Genomic DNA, 17378 nt, shown 5'->3' on the forward strand with positions numbered 1-17378 from the left:
AAAAAATAAGACCACTCCATTCCGTTCTGAAGAGTAAAGAGTTAAAACATAGCCTGAGTTGCTCCAGCTACTTTACAAGTTTACATATATACGGTCCGGGAGAATTTCTCAAGGTATGGCCCACAGACGCTAAATTTTTTAATTTCCTCTGCCTCTAAAGATCTTTAATTTATGAAACAAATATATCGTTATACAACAATTACAATCTACAGAGATTTAATTGATACAAATCGAAGAGGGCATTATCAAACTAAGGGTGCAAATACTTACAGGATGCACCCTTCTTGCAATACCCACTCTCATAAAATTTACATACACGCTGCCCTCTAGGAGGAGGTGGCCTTGAAGAGCCTCCTCCACCAAAAGAAGACTGTCTGCTCCATGAAGTTTGCCTATTCTTACTAAAACCTGAATCTACGCCGTGGTGATGATGGCTCCTGTCCTTCGTACCAGAATGTCTCCCCATGCTATGATTATATCTTGGCGATGTCTGAAGACTAGAACCTCTGGCTCCCTGGCTTACCACTGAAGTACTCCAATGACTGTTCACACTTACAGCAGCCAAGCCAGGACCAGAAGCATTCCAATGCATGTTAGGATTTCCTAAAATGGAACCTGTACCAGAAAGCTTACCACTTGGATGCCCAGGTGGTTCCCGACCAGTACTACTATGTTCAGATCCCTGTTTCCAAGTGTCTACCGCTGCTACTTTTATGCTCGGGGTCTGTGGAGAAGGTTGACGTTGAAGACGCACTTCTGGATGGTTTAGTGAAAGAGAAGCAGGGTCTACCTCTCCCTCCTCACGAGGGCTTGATGGGCGATTGAGGCTCAAGTTAGAAGGTGGTGAAGGTGGTTTTTCTTCAGGTGGTGGTGGTGGTGGTGGTGAAAGAGGAGGAGGAGGTGGTGGTGATGGTAAGGATGCTGGTGGCAAGGTCGGTGGTGATGGTAAGGATGCTGGTGGCAAGGTCGGTGGTGATGGTAAGGATGCTGGTGGCAAGGTTGGCGATGATGGTACGGATGCTGGCAGTGATGGTAAGGATGCTGGTGGCGATGGTGAGGATGCTGGTGGCGTTGATAAGGATGCTGGTGGCAATGGTAAGGATGATGGTGGTGTTGGTAGGGATTCTGCTGGTGACGGTAGGGATGCTGGTGGCGATGGTAAGGATACTGGTAGCGATGGTATGGATGCTGGTGGCAAGGATGGTAGCGGCGGCGGTGGCAGTGACAAGGATACTGATGGTGGAGGCGGTAGTGGAAGTAGTGGTGGTAAGGATGCTGCTGGTGGTGGTGGCAGCACTGCAGACACTAAAGTTTTAGAAACAAAATCCCGGTGAGGGATCAAAGCGGTAGCTGGCTTGATGTCTTCTACTTGAAGGCTTCCGGTAGAGAGAATACAAGAGGTTCTCGGAAGATTACGTATAACAGAAAAGGGCCCATGTGGATGATCAGTGATATTAGGCTGGAGATGGAATTGCATATCAGCCGTGGAACTCAAAGCATCATTTTTTCCAGGATCAAGATTTGGGCTCAGCCCTCCAAGAGGACTAAAACAATCATCTCCCGGAGAGTCAATTGAGTCATCTCCACAGTTCATCCTAGAAGTTGGGGATGACATGCCTCTTAGAGACTCCATTGCCTCAACTTCTGACAACAAATCAGAAACAGATTCATCACCTAAAGTGCTAAGCTCAATGGGCTGCCAGCTTGATGTATCACAATGTGGATTAGTCAGCTGGCAACTATGAGAAGTTGGGGTGCCATGGTCATCACCAACTTCAACCAGCTTGGCTGACGAGCCAGAAACTAGGCTACAGTTGAATTCTTCAACAGGTTTGGCATGTACTGTGGAATACGCACCCCATTCACTAGCAACATCAGGGAGATGTACTTCCTCACCTACTAGGCTAGAAGTGCTCCAACTAATACATGAATCTTGTCCAGGGACATTCGAAATTTCTGAATCTTTATTTCCCATTGCTTGACCTCTCGAAGCCTCGTCCAGCTGTGAGGTAGTAGGAAGATCAGGAAATCTAATTCCTACAGACATCGAAGTCCAGCTAGTCCCAGAATCTTGTGCAGGAACCTTTGGACCAACGCAAACGTTATTTTCTACAGCAGGAGTCTCCAAGCTGTTGTTCTCAAGCTTTGGGGCAGCACTAGGTAGATCAGAAAATATAATTCCGTCAGAAATTGTATTCCAACTGGTCCTCGAATCTAGATTGGGAACATTAGAAGAACCATCATGTTTATTTTCAAGAACATGTGTATTTGTGCCCTCCGTGTTTAAATTATTGCTTGACCGAATAGAGATGCCAGTTTCACCAGAAATGTTACTCCAATCTCGTCCAGAGACATTTGAAGAAATGGATTGTCCAACTTCTACAGTATGAAGCTTTAGTCCCTCATTCTCCACTTTTGGAGCAGCACCTGGCAGCATAGAGATATCAATTCCACCAGAAACTGTACTGCCTACACCCGAGTCTTTCTCAAAGCCAGCAGAAGCAGCCAACTTTTTATTTTCTGTATCACGATCATTGACATCCTTATTTTCTGTCTTTGGCAAAAGATTTGGCAGATGAGAAAATTTACTTGCACTAGATCCTGTTTTACAAACATCAAAGTCTTTAGACACATTTGATGTGACTTGATTCTCCAAATCAAGGCCTTTCAAGTCCTCAGGATTGGGTTTTGGTGTTGAATTTGGAAATTTTGAAGTCTCAGCTCCATTAGAAGTCAAGCCCCAGCCAACTTCAGAATCTAATTGGCCAGCATTTGGGCTGGAAGGTTGGCTTTTCATTGCCTGATTTTCCAAGTCTGCATTAACAGACTTTGATGTAGAAGTGGATGGATGAGAGGATTCAACAGTAAGGGTAACTTGCATTGTTTCAGAAGACCCGGTGGGCGTAGCAATTGAACTGGGTTCTTCAGTGTCAAATAAACTCTCAATTAGTCGTGCTTTCATATCAAGCCCAGAAGATTGATCTATGCCAACTTGATTTTCAGACACTAATAAACTACAGGAACCACTCATTGGGAGATCATAAGCCTCTGAAGTAGCATTTATGTCAGTTGAGTTCTTATTGCTGACTTCTTCATTTGGATTGTGGCCCACAAAAGGGATATCAGAATTACTGCTAAACTCCTCAGCAGGATTAACTTTTCTGTCAACAGATTCAACTCCACAATATGACTGTGAGCATGAAAGCTGCTCGATATGAGGCTCAGACTCATTAGATTGCTGCTTTCTTAACGCATCAGTCAAAAGTATGGACTGATCTAGAGTTTCATTAATCTTCCAAACTCTTAGATCAGTAGGGAAAAAACCATTTGAATCCCACTTTCGCAGCTGCAACATGCAGAATGGTCCTTGAACTTTGCCTGAAGGGTCTCGATAATGCCAAATCTTCTCTAGTTCAGTCATATCTGCTACAAGGAGCATCCGAGAGGAAAGAGCGGTTATTGCTGAATCAGAAGCCGCTTGAGAAATAGATACTCCACGATCATCAGAAACAACACCCAAATCTGCTCGATGGTTGAATTCTTCCAGGACCCTTGATGCAGCGTCAATTCTGTCAGAACTGTGGGAGGGCTCATGGGGTTTTGTGGCACTTTCAGCTTTCCCAACATGAAATTTAGCAGGATTCTTCCTCTTCCGTTCTCCATTAGCAACAGAGATTTTTATTGCCTTAGTCCTGTCATCTTTCAACATATCCCCTGCTCTTACAGGAGAAATCAACTTCACACCTATTGCATTGGAATTGGAGTACTTTGGTGTCACTGACCCATCTATTCACATTTAACATCATCAAAAATGAACTGTCAGACAAAACCATACTACCAAAGATTTGATTTAACATACATCAGCACAAATATGAAGCATACCTTGCTTCTTAACGTCTGACTCGCCAGAGTCATCATCGGAACCATAACTAGGATCCATTTTAGGATCAGCATGCACATCTGGAATTTCATGAATCCTACGTAGACGTTCTTCAGGTGCCTTCAGCAACTCTATTTTCTCCACGCATTCCCTAAGCGTTCACATGGTCAAGAAAAATACAAATTCAAGAAAGTTCTGCCTAGAATCATCATGCATTATTCAGATAACTCAGTAATACACTGATGATATTTTAAGCATAATGGTACCCTGAAAATAATCATTGACCAGCTCAATGTATTTATAAAAAGAAATTATTATTAAAAAAATAATAATTATAATAATAATAATAATAAAATAAAATAAGAAGCAAAAATCAAAACAACTAAATATAAATTCTTGCAAGAAATAATGGAGGCAATTAATGAAGTGTCACTGCATAGCAACCTACTAGTAAAGCCTGACAACAAAATCAACCAAAGAAATCAGAGATGAGTGATAGGTAGTACAAGCACACAATATCTGCACCAAAAAAATCCTTTTCTCCAAATGCAAATCATGGCCACAGAAACAACAACACCCCATGCACCGAATCGCACAGAAAAGTAGAAAAATGTCAACATAAAATCACAAAAAAAAGAAAGGATATTCCTTGCGATGCCCCATCTCACTAGCTCGATCCCTAAGATGATTCAGCTTCTTTATCTCTGTTTCAAGCCACTACAACAAACAAGTAACACCATGTTTAGCAGCATATAAAATTAATGTCCATATATAGAACATGAATACTAATCTTTGGCCTATTGCAAAGGCAACCTAAACAAAGTGAATTAAAACAATTACTGAAACTACGGGTAAAGATTAAGATTTTGGTCTAGAATTGACTCAAATCTGATCCAATCCGAAGTAATTTAGTTTTTGTAATTCATGTCCAATCTAATTGCATTCCAGCCAAGACTGATCCGAACCAATCCGATTAAGACTACTAACTTAGGATCCAATCCAGTAATCCTAATTAGTAAAATCACTAAATTTGTTCTAATTGTCAATGGACCTTATTCTGAATTTCTGATAATACAGTAGTATTTAAGATATGTTTTAACCCATATAGGCTATATGCATTAATAAGTCTGAAAAATCCACATAATTTACTTAGGAGTCTATATAAACAAACCTCTTAATGAGGAAAAACATCCTTATAATTTTGGTATGTTCATTTTATTGGATCCAAATACCCTTGATCTGATCCAGTCTAAAAATCTGCCTTTTCAAATAAGTAAAAATGACTCCAATCCAATCTGTATAAGTAATTTGGTTTGGATAGGATTACACTTTGGGTTCAATCCAAATAACATTCACCCATAACTAAAACATTTAAAGCCTTAACATTATTTCACAGCCTTGCAAATAACAGTACACAATTTATAAATAAGTAGAATCTCATCAATCATCCTTCTTGATTGGGAAACGTAAAGTACTTACATCATTAACCCTCATTGGTTGTAATGAAACCGCTTTTTCCTGGATTTCCCCCTGGAAACAGAAAATTCATCTCAAAAATTCTACAACACCAAAATCAGACAAGAAGATTCATCGTTTTAACACTTACCACTGTCATCCTCTCAACGAGTCCCAACTTTATACTTTGACGTAAACGCCTGCACTCATCCTAGGATTTCAATTGAACACCAAGTCAGTAAATAAACAATCAAATTTCCAACAGTAATTACCATTTAGTTTAAGATTTCAGAATTGTAACTTGTAAGTTCCTAAACCAACACAAGTGAACAAAAGCACCATGGTAGAGTTTCAGAACATCCTGTTAGACTAAAATCAGGAATAATGTTCAGACAAATACAACTACATTTACGTTCACTACGGATAAAGTATTAGTATGATGCATATTAAATGCGACTAAGGAATGGCTATCGATTTTTAAACAGTGAAAACATAAGAGCTTTTGGCGTAACATACAAACACAGAAGATAAATATGAAGAAAAAACAAAACTCAAAAGCTGAATCCAAGAAACGTAACAAGATACTAAGGTAAAAAGACCAGTTTAAATACCTCAGAGAACTCTTGGTCTGAAATTGCACTAATTGCTACATCTTCTATCTTGTTTAGATTTAATATCTTAAGCATGAAACACTCTGTCTTATCACCAGTTTTATAGGGCTCAGTTGCTTTGTCTGTACCTGTCCAAATATACTATGTTTTAACATGTTGAATTTGCAAAATACTAACAGTGGATATTGCAAACTGAGAAAAGTGTATCAACAACTGCATACCTATGATTCTGACCAACCGATGCATATCTTGCTTTTGATCATTGCTGGATATTTTAATTCTAACAACTGAACCAACAACCTTGTCATGAAAATTTTCAGCATCTACCATTAGGTTTTCCAACAAACTCCGCTTCAGGTAAATTAAATTGATGTTGTGAACATCAATTGCTGCATAACTATCAAGTTTGATTTGTCGGCCTTTTTCTTCAGCCTTTTTACGGCTTTGCCGCCTAGTTTCTCTACTTGGAGTCTGGATGTCTCCACTAATACCCTCATTCTCCAGCTGCGAAGCAAGAGGGTCAATAGCTGCACCCCTAATCACACCATTGGTACGAGATTCTTCTTTGAAATGATATTCAAGTAACTTGAGCATTTCAAAGTGACCAACTCGCTCCTTACCGAACAAATTCTCTAACCTTCTATCACAAATAATTTGACATTTTCGACGAGGATCACGGAGATTATTTTTTCTTATATAATCTAGTAGAAGAGCCTGAACATCAAACTGAGACAGAACTGATGTTTCACCATTTTTCATATGCGCAACAAATTCCAAAAGTTCTTTAGATGCCCAATCAGCTACTGCATGCAAACCTGATACCTTGTTTCCATCTGGTTTGTCAATACTCTGTGAATTCAGATTCAACAACTGCGGTTGTTTTCTTGTCTTTCTTCTTTTTAAAGCATTTGTTTCCTGTTGTACATTGCTGCTGCTTAGCTCAGAAACATTATTGAGACATGCCTCAACTCTTTTCTGCTGAAAGTTATTGTTTTCAAGTCCAGATACTTTCCAGGGATTAATAGCCCAAGTCAGCTCATCTAAGGTAAGAGCTTCCTTTTCTTTCAAATATATCCAGTACACCTTAAAAAGGTATTCCCAACTAGTAGTGTCATCAAAATCTACTTGAACCTGAACCTGCAAGGCAACCACACATATGACTACAAGGTTGCAAAGAACAAGGAAACTAATATATAGAGCAATCTCCTATATAAGACATAACAGAGTGGAGAAGAAAAATAGCTCATCCCAAAATATATTCATCAAAAAAATCTCTAAATTTTCTGCAGAGACCTTCTAAGTTACACAAGGCTCAGAGTAGTCCCTTTCCATCTTTCAGTACAAGGTCTTAAAGCCAGGCATAAGCCCAGCCTGTTTGCTGTACACCACTGTGCAGTTCAATTAATAATTTCAAGTGCCATACTGTTGTGCAATGTAGGCATATCAACTTGAATATATCCAGCCCTTTGAAAAAATAATAATAAAGAAAAACTTCTTTTTTTTTAATGGCTTCCTTCAAATTCATCAACATCAAATACTTCCCATCTTTAAGTTCAAAATTAGCACTAATGACCTCTACTGACTATAATAAGACCTATTGAACATATTAGAGTGCCAAACAGACAGAAAATGGATAAAAAGAGCTTCTCATTGAACTGAATTGTTTAACAAAAACGATCACAGATGCTTAAACAGCTTGAATTTGAGAAAGCAGTGAAACTAAACATAATACCAGAGATATATCAGCCATACCTGCTCCTTGGATTCTTGGGGAATCTTTTCAATTAACATAATAGTTGTCATGCATGTTCTACAGAACCCTTTGTTCCTTCTGACACACAAAATATCTGCCTGCTTGACGCATCCCTTGCATAAGGAATAAGGGCACGTGTAGCACATAAAGAGAGCATTTCTTTGACAGAAGTTACATAAATGCCAACCTGAAATGCATGGAGAACAGAATAGCCAGACATTAGCATGTGGAAACTGATCAGCTCCCAATAACAAAACAAGTAAATGCAATCATAAACCAGCATAAGGAAGCGTTGATGAGGCTTCTATGACACAATTGGGGGGGCAACTACTGTCCACACGTCAAGGACAGGAATTTATTTGGGAAAATGATAACCTTATCATTGTTAACTATAATGCACCAGATTCACATAATATCAATATCGGTTTACAGTTGTACCACATTAATAATGCAATGCAATTTGCAATTTTTGAGTGGCATGCTTTTCCCCCAGGCAACACAAGTTCTAGAGTCCGAAAGGATTTTGCATGGGGGAAGCACGTCGCACATGCCTCTTATAACACGCATAGCCAACATATGTAACACTATTTAACGGAAACACACATATAAACAAAGGCACAAAAGAAAATATTAACACCTCCCCCTTTTTTCTTTTTTGAATTTTTTCAACACCTCCCACTCTCTTAGTGTTAAATACTTAAATAGAACAAGGTCTATTCCTCCAAAAAAAAAAAAAAATCTGGACTCTGAAGAAGTACGCAACCTTATTCCCCTACGGTTAAGAGCCTATTAGAGACACCAAATTCGAAAGAGAATCACATATAGTAATTTGATAAAAATAAATAAATAAATAAATAAATAAATAAATAAAAAATTAATAACTTATGCATATAAAAGTTATAACAAAGCATCAGGAATAATGACTACTTCATACTCAAGAAAAAAACACTCAAAAGCATGACTTAAAAACACTTGGTCCAGTAATGTCAGTTATATGTCAAGAAAGGAATAAATACTAACATCAATTAGGATGATATATTCTCAAAAAAAGAAAAATTAGTTCTACCCAATCAGTACTGATTTATTTCTCTTTTTCTACTTTATTACGAGTATATTTTTCTCTTTTTCTACTGATGTTTTTCCTCTTTTTCTACTATATTAATTGATACGATTCCAACGAGGGTGAGAATCCAATTGTTTGATCATAAATAAGATGATATTTTAAGCATACAGGAGCACAGAGATCAACCAATAAGGGGGCTTGGTGATACAGAACCTAGTAAAAAATTACATGACTAAAATTGACATTAAGAAGAGAAAAATATATGTTTTCCACCTTTAAATTTTTTTATACATAAACGAAATTCAAAATAGTAAATTTGACAAATAGTGTGATTGAGAATAGGTGTAAAATCCCCCATAAGGTCATTTTCTTCTTATTTGTAGTTTGTAAAACTCGAATTATTTTCACTGATTACAAAAATTAACTGGTTATAGCTTGTTTTAATGACCAAAATTACCAACTAATTGTTGTACTTATTAAATAGAGAAATTAAACTTACTTCTTTCTTCAAATATTGCACTATTGCAGCAATTACCTTTATAAGAAGATTCGCAAATATTGCATCATTCACTCTAAGAAAACTCAATCATTGGCATTTTCTAAGTTTCTAAGGTAATTCACTTGATTTTTTAATTTACCCACCTAATTTTCTCCACCCCCGGTTGCAACATATCTAGAACGGAGGAAGTACAATAAAAGAAACTAAGTCCTAATGCACTAAAAGTGATCAATATAGAGATTACAAATTTACAATATGGATAAAGGAATCTTTGGATTATATAGGGTAATATTGAGGAGCTAAAGAAAAATTCTTTTAACTTCGAACCTGATTTCCAGGAATTCGAAAACATATTCTAAATAATGTTTCATAGATTATGATATAAAGTATAGTCATGTTCTTAATTTAGTACCCCAAGTCATCCTATTTGAGACCATGGTTCGAAAATGCGGTTTCGGTTACGATCACGGGAACAGTTGCGGTGTCGCGGGAACGCTTATGATGCGTTGACCGCGGACCATGTCACGTTTGTCTCGATGCAAATTTGATTTCAAGATAGTAGAGGATTAGAGCCATTAGTGAGGTGATATGGGGGCATAATAAAAGATTTGAGCCATTAGTGGGGAGATATGGGGGAATCTTTCACTATATCTTTGAATAGAAAGTAACTTTTGTGTGAAATAATAGATGTAACTTTCAATGCGGGGTGATTTAGGGTTAAAATGTTTGATTCGGACAAAATCGCAAGGATTTTTAATACCCCTTGTTGATGCGGACAATCTCGATTCGGTCAATTGAATTTCCTTTACAAAACGGCCTAACCAAGACGTCGCGGCCTTGTTTTTATACCATGTTTGAGACCATAAGTCGTCCATGGTTTTTTGCTTCAAAATGAATGTAGTCTTCAACTATTCATTAACCAATTTCTATATACCTTTGTAAACACAATATCATAGCCTTTGTCCCTCTCTCTCTCTCTCACTCTCTCTCTCTCTCTCTCACCCAGCTCAAGTGCTCAACCTTCGAATTTTACCGCTATCATCTCCCCTGTGGGCTACTCAACAACCAACTTCCCCCCCCCCCACACACACACCCCCCGAAAAAATAAATAATAAAATTGCCACAGACATTTACAACTCTAGTATTAGGCAATTCTAAAGATCACCATGTGTCAATTTCCAGCAGAGTGTAAGTCAGATTAGTTTCTATGTTGCACCAAAACCAATACGGGTACGGGGACAGAAAACGGCAAATCTAAACATTCCGGGGTACGGGGACGGTGATATTTTAAAATATACGGAGTAAATTTTAAATATAAAAAAATGGAGCATTGTAAAATTTTTAACGCAACCAAATAAATTGATAATAAAAACAATTTAGTTTAATATTTAACACAACATTTAAAATAAGAACAAATCATGAAATCAGAAACATAAAAAGTTAAAATAAAAAAATCACGAAATCAAAAGCATTAAAACAAAATAAAAGTGTCCACCAATACTTCTTCCACTTCATAGTCCACCAGTGTCGAAAGCTCCACCATTGTTTCCCTTATTCGGCCATTATTACTCTCAAGTTTTACAATTTATATCCCACGATTTAAATAACAGAATCTAATTATGCATTATGAAGAGTGTAGCATGGGTAGTGATTGAATTGGGAAATTAGGGTTTCAAAATTGGGGAAAAAGTGGGGAATTTTCGAAGGCCGCCACTGCCAAACTCCACCGCCGAGAGTTTTGAAGTGTGAAAGTCTGAATTGATGGGTTGACAAACTCAAAACAAGTATTTAAAATGCCCAAAATTACACTTGGCGTTCAGCCTCACTCACGTCCCCAAAAACACCGCCGAGAGTTTTGAAGTGTGAAACTGAATTGATGGGTCAACAAACTCAAAACAAGTATTTAAAATGCCCAAAATTACACTTGGGGTCGGCGTTCAGCCTCACTCGCCCCAAAAACATCCCCAAAAAGTCAACGCGTCCTGAGGACGTCCCCAAGCCGTTTCCGAGGCGTATTCGTACCCGTGACGTCACGAGGACGGGGGACACTAGCCATAAGGCGTCCCCGTGCAACATAGATTAGTGTAATATGAATGTTTAGCAAATACTAGAGCAATTGCTAAGTTTAAGTAGAATTAAAAGGCTTAGGTGGCAACTAAAGTTTATATTATTTTAAAAGGTTTCAATTAGCAGCATTATTTTCTTGTACGTAGCATGTCGGTAATGCTTTACGCATTGAGGTCCCACTTGCTGATTATAGAATTGATTATGTTAACTGATGTTTTAAAGAATTAGAGATCAGGGCATTTCAAATGAAGTAACAAAAGGTATAGCCAGTGATGCAGACACCAAAGAGCACACCCCTTGCACCTCAAACTGTCAAGCAATCATCCTCCACCCTTTACGGCTCAAGCAGGCTACAAACAATAAGGAGAAGAAAATTTTTGTAGCAATACACTAAAAACTAAAAAGATCGCTTTTTTAATGCATGTAATTATTTAATAGCACACAACAAAGTATTTCAAAAAAATAGGCCCAGTGTAAATTTTGAATTGCCTAAATTTTGATACGTGATCTATGCTTGTATCCAACCCTAAACCCCTACAAAGCCACACATCCAAAGTCTAAACAATGAGAAACTCAGTTATGAATCAATCAAAACCTTAATCCCATAAGTGCGGTCGGCTACATGACAACTTAATGCATCAAATCCATTAAGTATCCACATAGATAATGTTATATACTACAATGTTTCATCCACTCTAATAGGGCCGGTGAATATTCATTCTTTGGCAAAAGAGTGACACTTAACCTACATATATTGATTGATTTGATTTGAATCACAAATCTGCTATGTGCTAAAAACACATTACGCCAATATTATGACACTTTTACAACTCTTAATTATCCTCCTATAATTGCATGCTCGCTATATATCTTTGCTCGGTCTTGTGTTGTATCCATATACAGACACACCGGAGGTGTCATACATATGGTAATTGGCCACTGGCCAGCACTTCCACTGATGACACATCGAGCTTTTACGGAAAAATATGGGTGCTTTAAATTATAATTTGCAGTTAATACAAGTATTGACAACTAACTTAAGCCACAAGATTTAATTAAAGTTTTACACAAGTCAATTTGAGCAAGCCAAATGGGAAGCATATTCACTTGGCAAGATATGATGTACAGTTGCAGTATCTCCATGATTATGGTATTAATTCACGCAAAAAGCTAAGTTAGTCTCAAAAAGCATTGCAAGGATCAATAGTTATGTTCATAGTATGGAAATGTCAGGAGGATATCAACATCCACCACCTTTCCAAACCTAATAATGTTGGAAAACATACATTATAAAATAAACATTAAAAATAAAAAAACTCAATAAAAAATAAAAAACTAATGTAAAATTAATGCTATTGTTACCCCTCACTGACTGCTTCCTGGACATTCACTTACAATTAGTGGCCCATTTATTGCTTACGAAGTACCAATTAAAATTACTGAGTGCAGAAGTGGTTTGCTCTATTGCCTAGACTTTCCTCAACCAACACAGATTGAACATGATATCTCGCTATTCTGTGAATAGTGTTATATTGCTCTTGCTGCTCACTAAGAAGTAAAACAATATGAAGGGTTAAAGAAAGCCAGTCCTTGAGAATTGTACTTATAATTCCAGATTTAGGATTCTAGAGGTTTTATCAACTGTAAATTGCAAAAATTAACAAGTTTGAGGTTATATGATCCTTGCTTACTAGGTTTTTATAAAAAAAAAAAAAATAAATAAATAAAATTTTACATTATCACAGTTTATAAAGTGTCAGAACATATGCCTAAAAATTTAATGAAGCCAACTCAGCCAAGAAAGAATTCAAAGATGCAGAAATGTTCAGGATTATCTTAAAATACAAACAGAGTTTCATTAAAGGGGCCAAGAAAGTAGTTGCAGTAAACAGAGCAAAAACAGAACAAGAAAAAATCATCAAGGAGGCATCTTTTTAATCCCTACCTTTAAAGCAATATAAAGAACCTGGATTGATTGATCACTTACATCGTATTAGTAACTATCTCTCATGTGCTTTTAAACAATGACAGACAAATTTTAGCACCTAAATTGATGGAGAATTGAAGAGTAAATTATGAAACTAGCCAATCATACTCCAAACCTGTAAAATATATCCCCTTATACAATAAGATTCTCTAATTATCTAGATATAATGCTTCTTCCACTTCTTAAATTTTCTTTCAGAGACAAAATATTAGGTTATTTTGGACCGAACGCTAATGAGGACATCAACAACCCAATACAAGTCCCATTCAAATTGGGTCTAAGAAGGATCAGAAGTAATAGAACTTACCCTACTAAATAGCCAAAAAAAAAAAATTAGAGAGATTTCTGTATAAAAAGCCCTGGATGTGCTAATTAAAGTAAAGGGCTCATAACCAGAACATTGTGAGTAATGACGCTCTAAGGAGACTTGTGATGAGGAAAATGTAAGTACTAGGACCTTAGATTCTCTAGGTCTAGAGAGGATAAACCTTTTGTAGACTGACAGGCCTGCTACACATCATTGACTAAATTTGAAGGTGATGAAGAGGAGATGAATACATGGCCCATAAGACTGGTGCAGATTACAAATTACTCTTCTGCATCCCAAGGGCCAAATCTCTAATTTGGCAGAAGTGAATGATAAGCCATCTTTCCTTTATGAGACTACTTGAAGAATTAAAGCTCCTTCCAAGCACATCTTAACTTTGGGGAAGATCCCAAAAAGTCTTTTTTACGAAATGAGGCAATGTTCAGTTTTGGTCAAGATCATAAAAAATCAATTGATCAACTCTTTGTTCCTAGTACTCGAGTATTCTCTCTCTCAAATCTCAATCATAATGTGTTTACATCTTTTGGTATCAAGTTTACAAATTTTGGGTTATCCTTGTTCACACAGCATGTTTTGATGTTTAAAGAGTACTTCCCAGAAGATTAAAAAATAATAATAACTGAGATTCTGGTCTGGAGGAATGGGATGGATAAAAGACAGATTCAACAAATGTGGAAGTCAATTTTTTTGCAATCTGGTGGTGCCCATGCCTTGTGGAAACAGACTAACAGTTTTCCTGAAGGCAGAGCTTCACCAGTCAGGTGAAATGAGACAAGGCTCTAGTGCATTCAGAGATAAGTCCTCCATTCTTAACGACATCTATACTTTTCTAATGTTACAATGAAGATACATAAACATGCATTAGTTCAAGGGAATGATGTCATTGGTTATTCCACTGATTCTCTACATGGAAGCATTGTTTGGTATCCTTCCAACGGCAAGATGTATGCTTTCTTTTGTCAGCCAAAAAAGAGAAGGGAGGTTTGTGTGTGGGGGGGTTTGGGGTGGGGGGGGTGGGGGGTACTCTGGATTGCGATCATAATCTTTAGGCTTTTGATAATACTTGTATTAGAAGAGAAAGGATTTTTGAAAAGTGAAACTAAAATCTAAATAAATAATCTTCCTTGGTACTTCAAACTCTATGCATCTAACCAGCAATTCTACTTCTGCATGCCAAACTCTTCCAGCAAAATTTTTGCAGGCATTTTTCCATCCATCATCTTCCCAGCAGTAGCTGATAGTTTAATTATCTACGAAATGTACAAGCTTTTACAGAAATCATGCTGTAAAATAAACTACAGATAGTAAATAAGCCTATGACTAGGTATTAAATCAGTTTCCCAAAAGATATTGAAAAGGATTAGCTTGAGGGATGAGCATAGAAGACACTCCAAATTACAAGGGAGACGGTCTTCTTGAGTTATATCCAAGCTAGTAAAAACTTGGTTGAATATGTAAAAACTTGGTTGAATAGGATAGAGCAAATTGAATATGTAATCAGGGTATTTAAGGGGTAGGGAATTATATCCATAGCCCATAGGTACACATTTAATGAAAGCTCAAATCTTAACCAATCTAGTGAGGCTAGTACAAAGAAATCCAGAAATAATAAGTCAGATTTACATATTATTTTAATTTAAGATGGCTAGAAACTTCCTAGTAACAGCCAGTAAAAGATGAATACATTTTACAAATTCCCCAATTGTCCGTGGTCAAGATTGAGAGGTAGAAAAACTAGTGGAGTTGCCTGACAGTTGCAAGACCTTTTAGGGAAGACAAGTAAATGTTGAAGTACCGGAACAGCATATAATTGGATGAACATAAGACAAGTAAATGTTGAAGTACAAATTTAGAAACATTAAATAGTACTCCGTAATTGTGGTAAGTGATGAATATAACAAGTTTGTTAAATGATCGAAAAGCAAATACATACCACAGTTCCATCGGATGCTCCGGCGAAAGAAGGACTCGTCTCGTTTAACACAAGCAGGATGGTACGCCTTGGGGCAGTCCCTGGCAAAGAATAAGGTTTTTTTTTTAAATAAAAAAAAAAAAAAAAAAAAAAAAAAAAAAAAAAAAAAAACCCTAAAACAGTGAGAAAGCAAGTTAAAAAGAGGGAAGCTGACCGGTGGTCACAGAGCACGAGGTTGCCGCCATCAAAACAGATGAAGCAAACATCTTCATCCTCCTTCTTAGTCTTTTTGGCAATCGGCATCGGCGGTGGAGAAGCAACTCCGATGTTCTTGGGAGGTCGTCCGCGCTTCTTTCGAGCAGAGACATCCGCCATTGGAGGAGGATGAGGAGGAGGATGATGAGGATGAGCTTGAGGATGAGCTTGGGCGAGCTGAGAATCGGCAAGTGGGATGATATCTGGGTTGTTCCGATCAACAACTTTGTCAACGCTGGGTAAAGCTTGGACTGTAATCCTAGTCTCCGCCATAGAAATGAACAGAAAGGAAGTGAGATCGAACTCAGACGAAAAACCCTAGATTAGGCGCCATGGGAAGGAAGAAGAGGTGGTCGGCACATGGGACGGCTCAGTAGGAGAGAGAAACACACAAACACAAACACAATTACACAATCACAATGGTGCGCGTTGTTTTGGGTCGTTTTCAAGGTAGGAACTTCAGACCAAAGGATGCATCACTCAACTTTAATTACTTTTTTTTATTTAATCTTCAATTTTTTAACTAAAATAATTCAAACTCTGCAGGCATGGACCATGGTTTGGGGCTTTGCCTTGGGGTTCTCCTTCAGGCTTCAGCGATATTTAAAAGCCACGTCATCACTGTTTCATTTTTACAAATTGCCGTACGTGGACTTTTTTTACTGGAATTACTCCTTCAGACTTCAGACTACTGTAATATACTAATATTCCGTATTATGCTTAATTGCTTATGCACCTCCCTTTCCTTTCCTTTTTCTTTCCGTCTTCCAACTCATGTCCTTTTTCATCCTCTTTTCTCACCTTGCCTTTTTTTTTCTCTTTTTTTAACAAATAAATATTTCTTTTTCCAACCTTTCATCTCAAACAATGGTGTCTCATCTGCTCACCATCAGATAAAGTATTTATTGAATGATAAATTTATAGTTTTCATATACTTTTTCCCTTTTTATTTAGTTGACGTATTTGATTTAGGCTCATATATTAAGGAGAGGAGAGCAAGAGAGAAGGAGAGAATGAAAAAGCAAGTGGGGTAGCTTGTAAGTGCAAGGTAAATTAACCCCAAAAGAAAACGTGTCAACTAAAAAAAAACTTCCTAAAAATGAATAAGTGTCAACTAAAAAAAACGAAGGTAGTATAGTGGAGGTTAATTTTATTATTCGTAATGTATCTCATTAGATGATTGTGAACTTGTTCGTCCATCGTCATCTTCTCCTCCTACTTCCTTTTATTCTCACAGACCTCCATCTCCTTCTTCGAGTTACTTCAATAGAGACTTCACCGGTCACCATTTTCGACGATAAATTGATAAACCCAACAAAAAAATTTAAGAGCATGGTTAATCCTAAAAGGTAGACGAGCTTTCCCTCCTCCATTACTTTCTCCATAAAAAATCTGCTCGTGAATTTCTAATTATGACACTCCACATATTGAAGCTTCTTCTAAGCTTTCTCTCTTTTTAGTGGCTCCACCGCTCCATTGAAACTACTTCTCTTCTTGAACTCACGATGCCAAACTAGGTTAACTAATGGTTAGCTATTGAAAAAGTACAAAAACATATCATCAAAGCG

General features: G+C 37.4%; 1 protein-coding gene across 1 annotated transcript; it reads right to left on the reverse strand.

Annotated features, from left to right (window-relative positions):
• Nucleotides 1–130: 130 nt before the first annotated feature.
• Nucleotides 131–16507, reverse strand: LOC110685881 (zinc finger CCCH domain-containing protein 44). Its single transcript, XM_021862420.1, has 10 exons — nt 15770–16507; nt 15577–15656; nt 7699–7886; nt 6168–7083; nt 5947–6074; nt 5487–5546; nt 5360–5410; nt 4527–4597; nt 3883–4037; nt 131–3786 (listed from the first exon to the last, which is right to left on the reverse strand). The coding sequence occupies exons 1-10, from the start codon at nt 16081–16083 to the stop codon at nt 251–253; spliced, it is 5499 nt and encodes a 1832-aa protein (XP_021718112.1). The 5' UTR covers nt 16084–16507; the 3' UTR covers nt 131–250.
• Between the last annotated feature and the right edge of the window lie 871 nt (nt 16508–17378).

Source organism: Chenopodium quinoa, unplaced genomic scaffold, assembly GCF_001683475.1.
Source record: "Chenopodium quinoa cultivar QQ74 unplaced genomic scaffold, ASM168347v1, whole genome shotgun sequence".
NCBI classification, from domain to species: domain Eukaryota; kingdom Viridiplantae; phylum Streptophyta; class Magnoliopsida; order Caryophyllales; family Amaranthaceae; genus Chenopodium; species Chenopodium quinoa.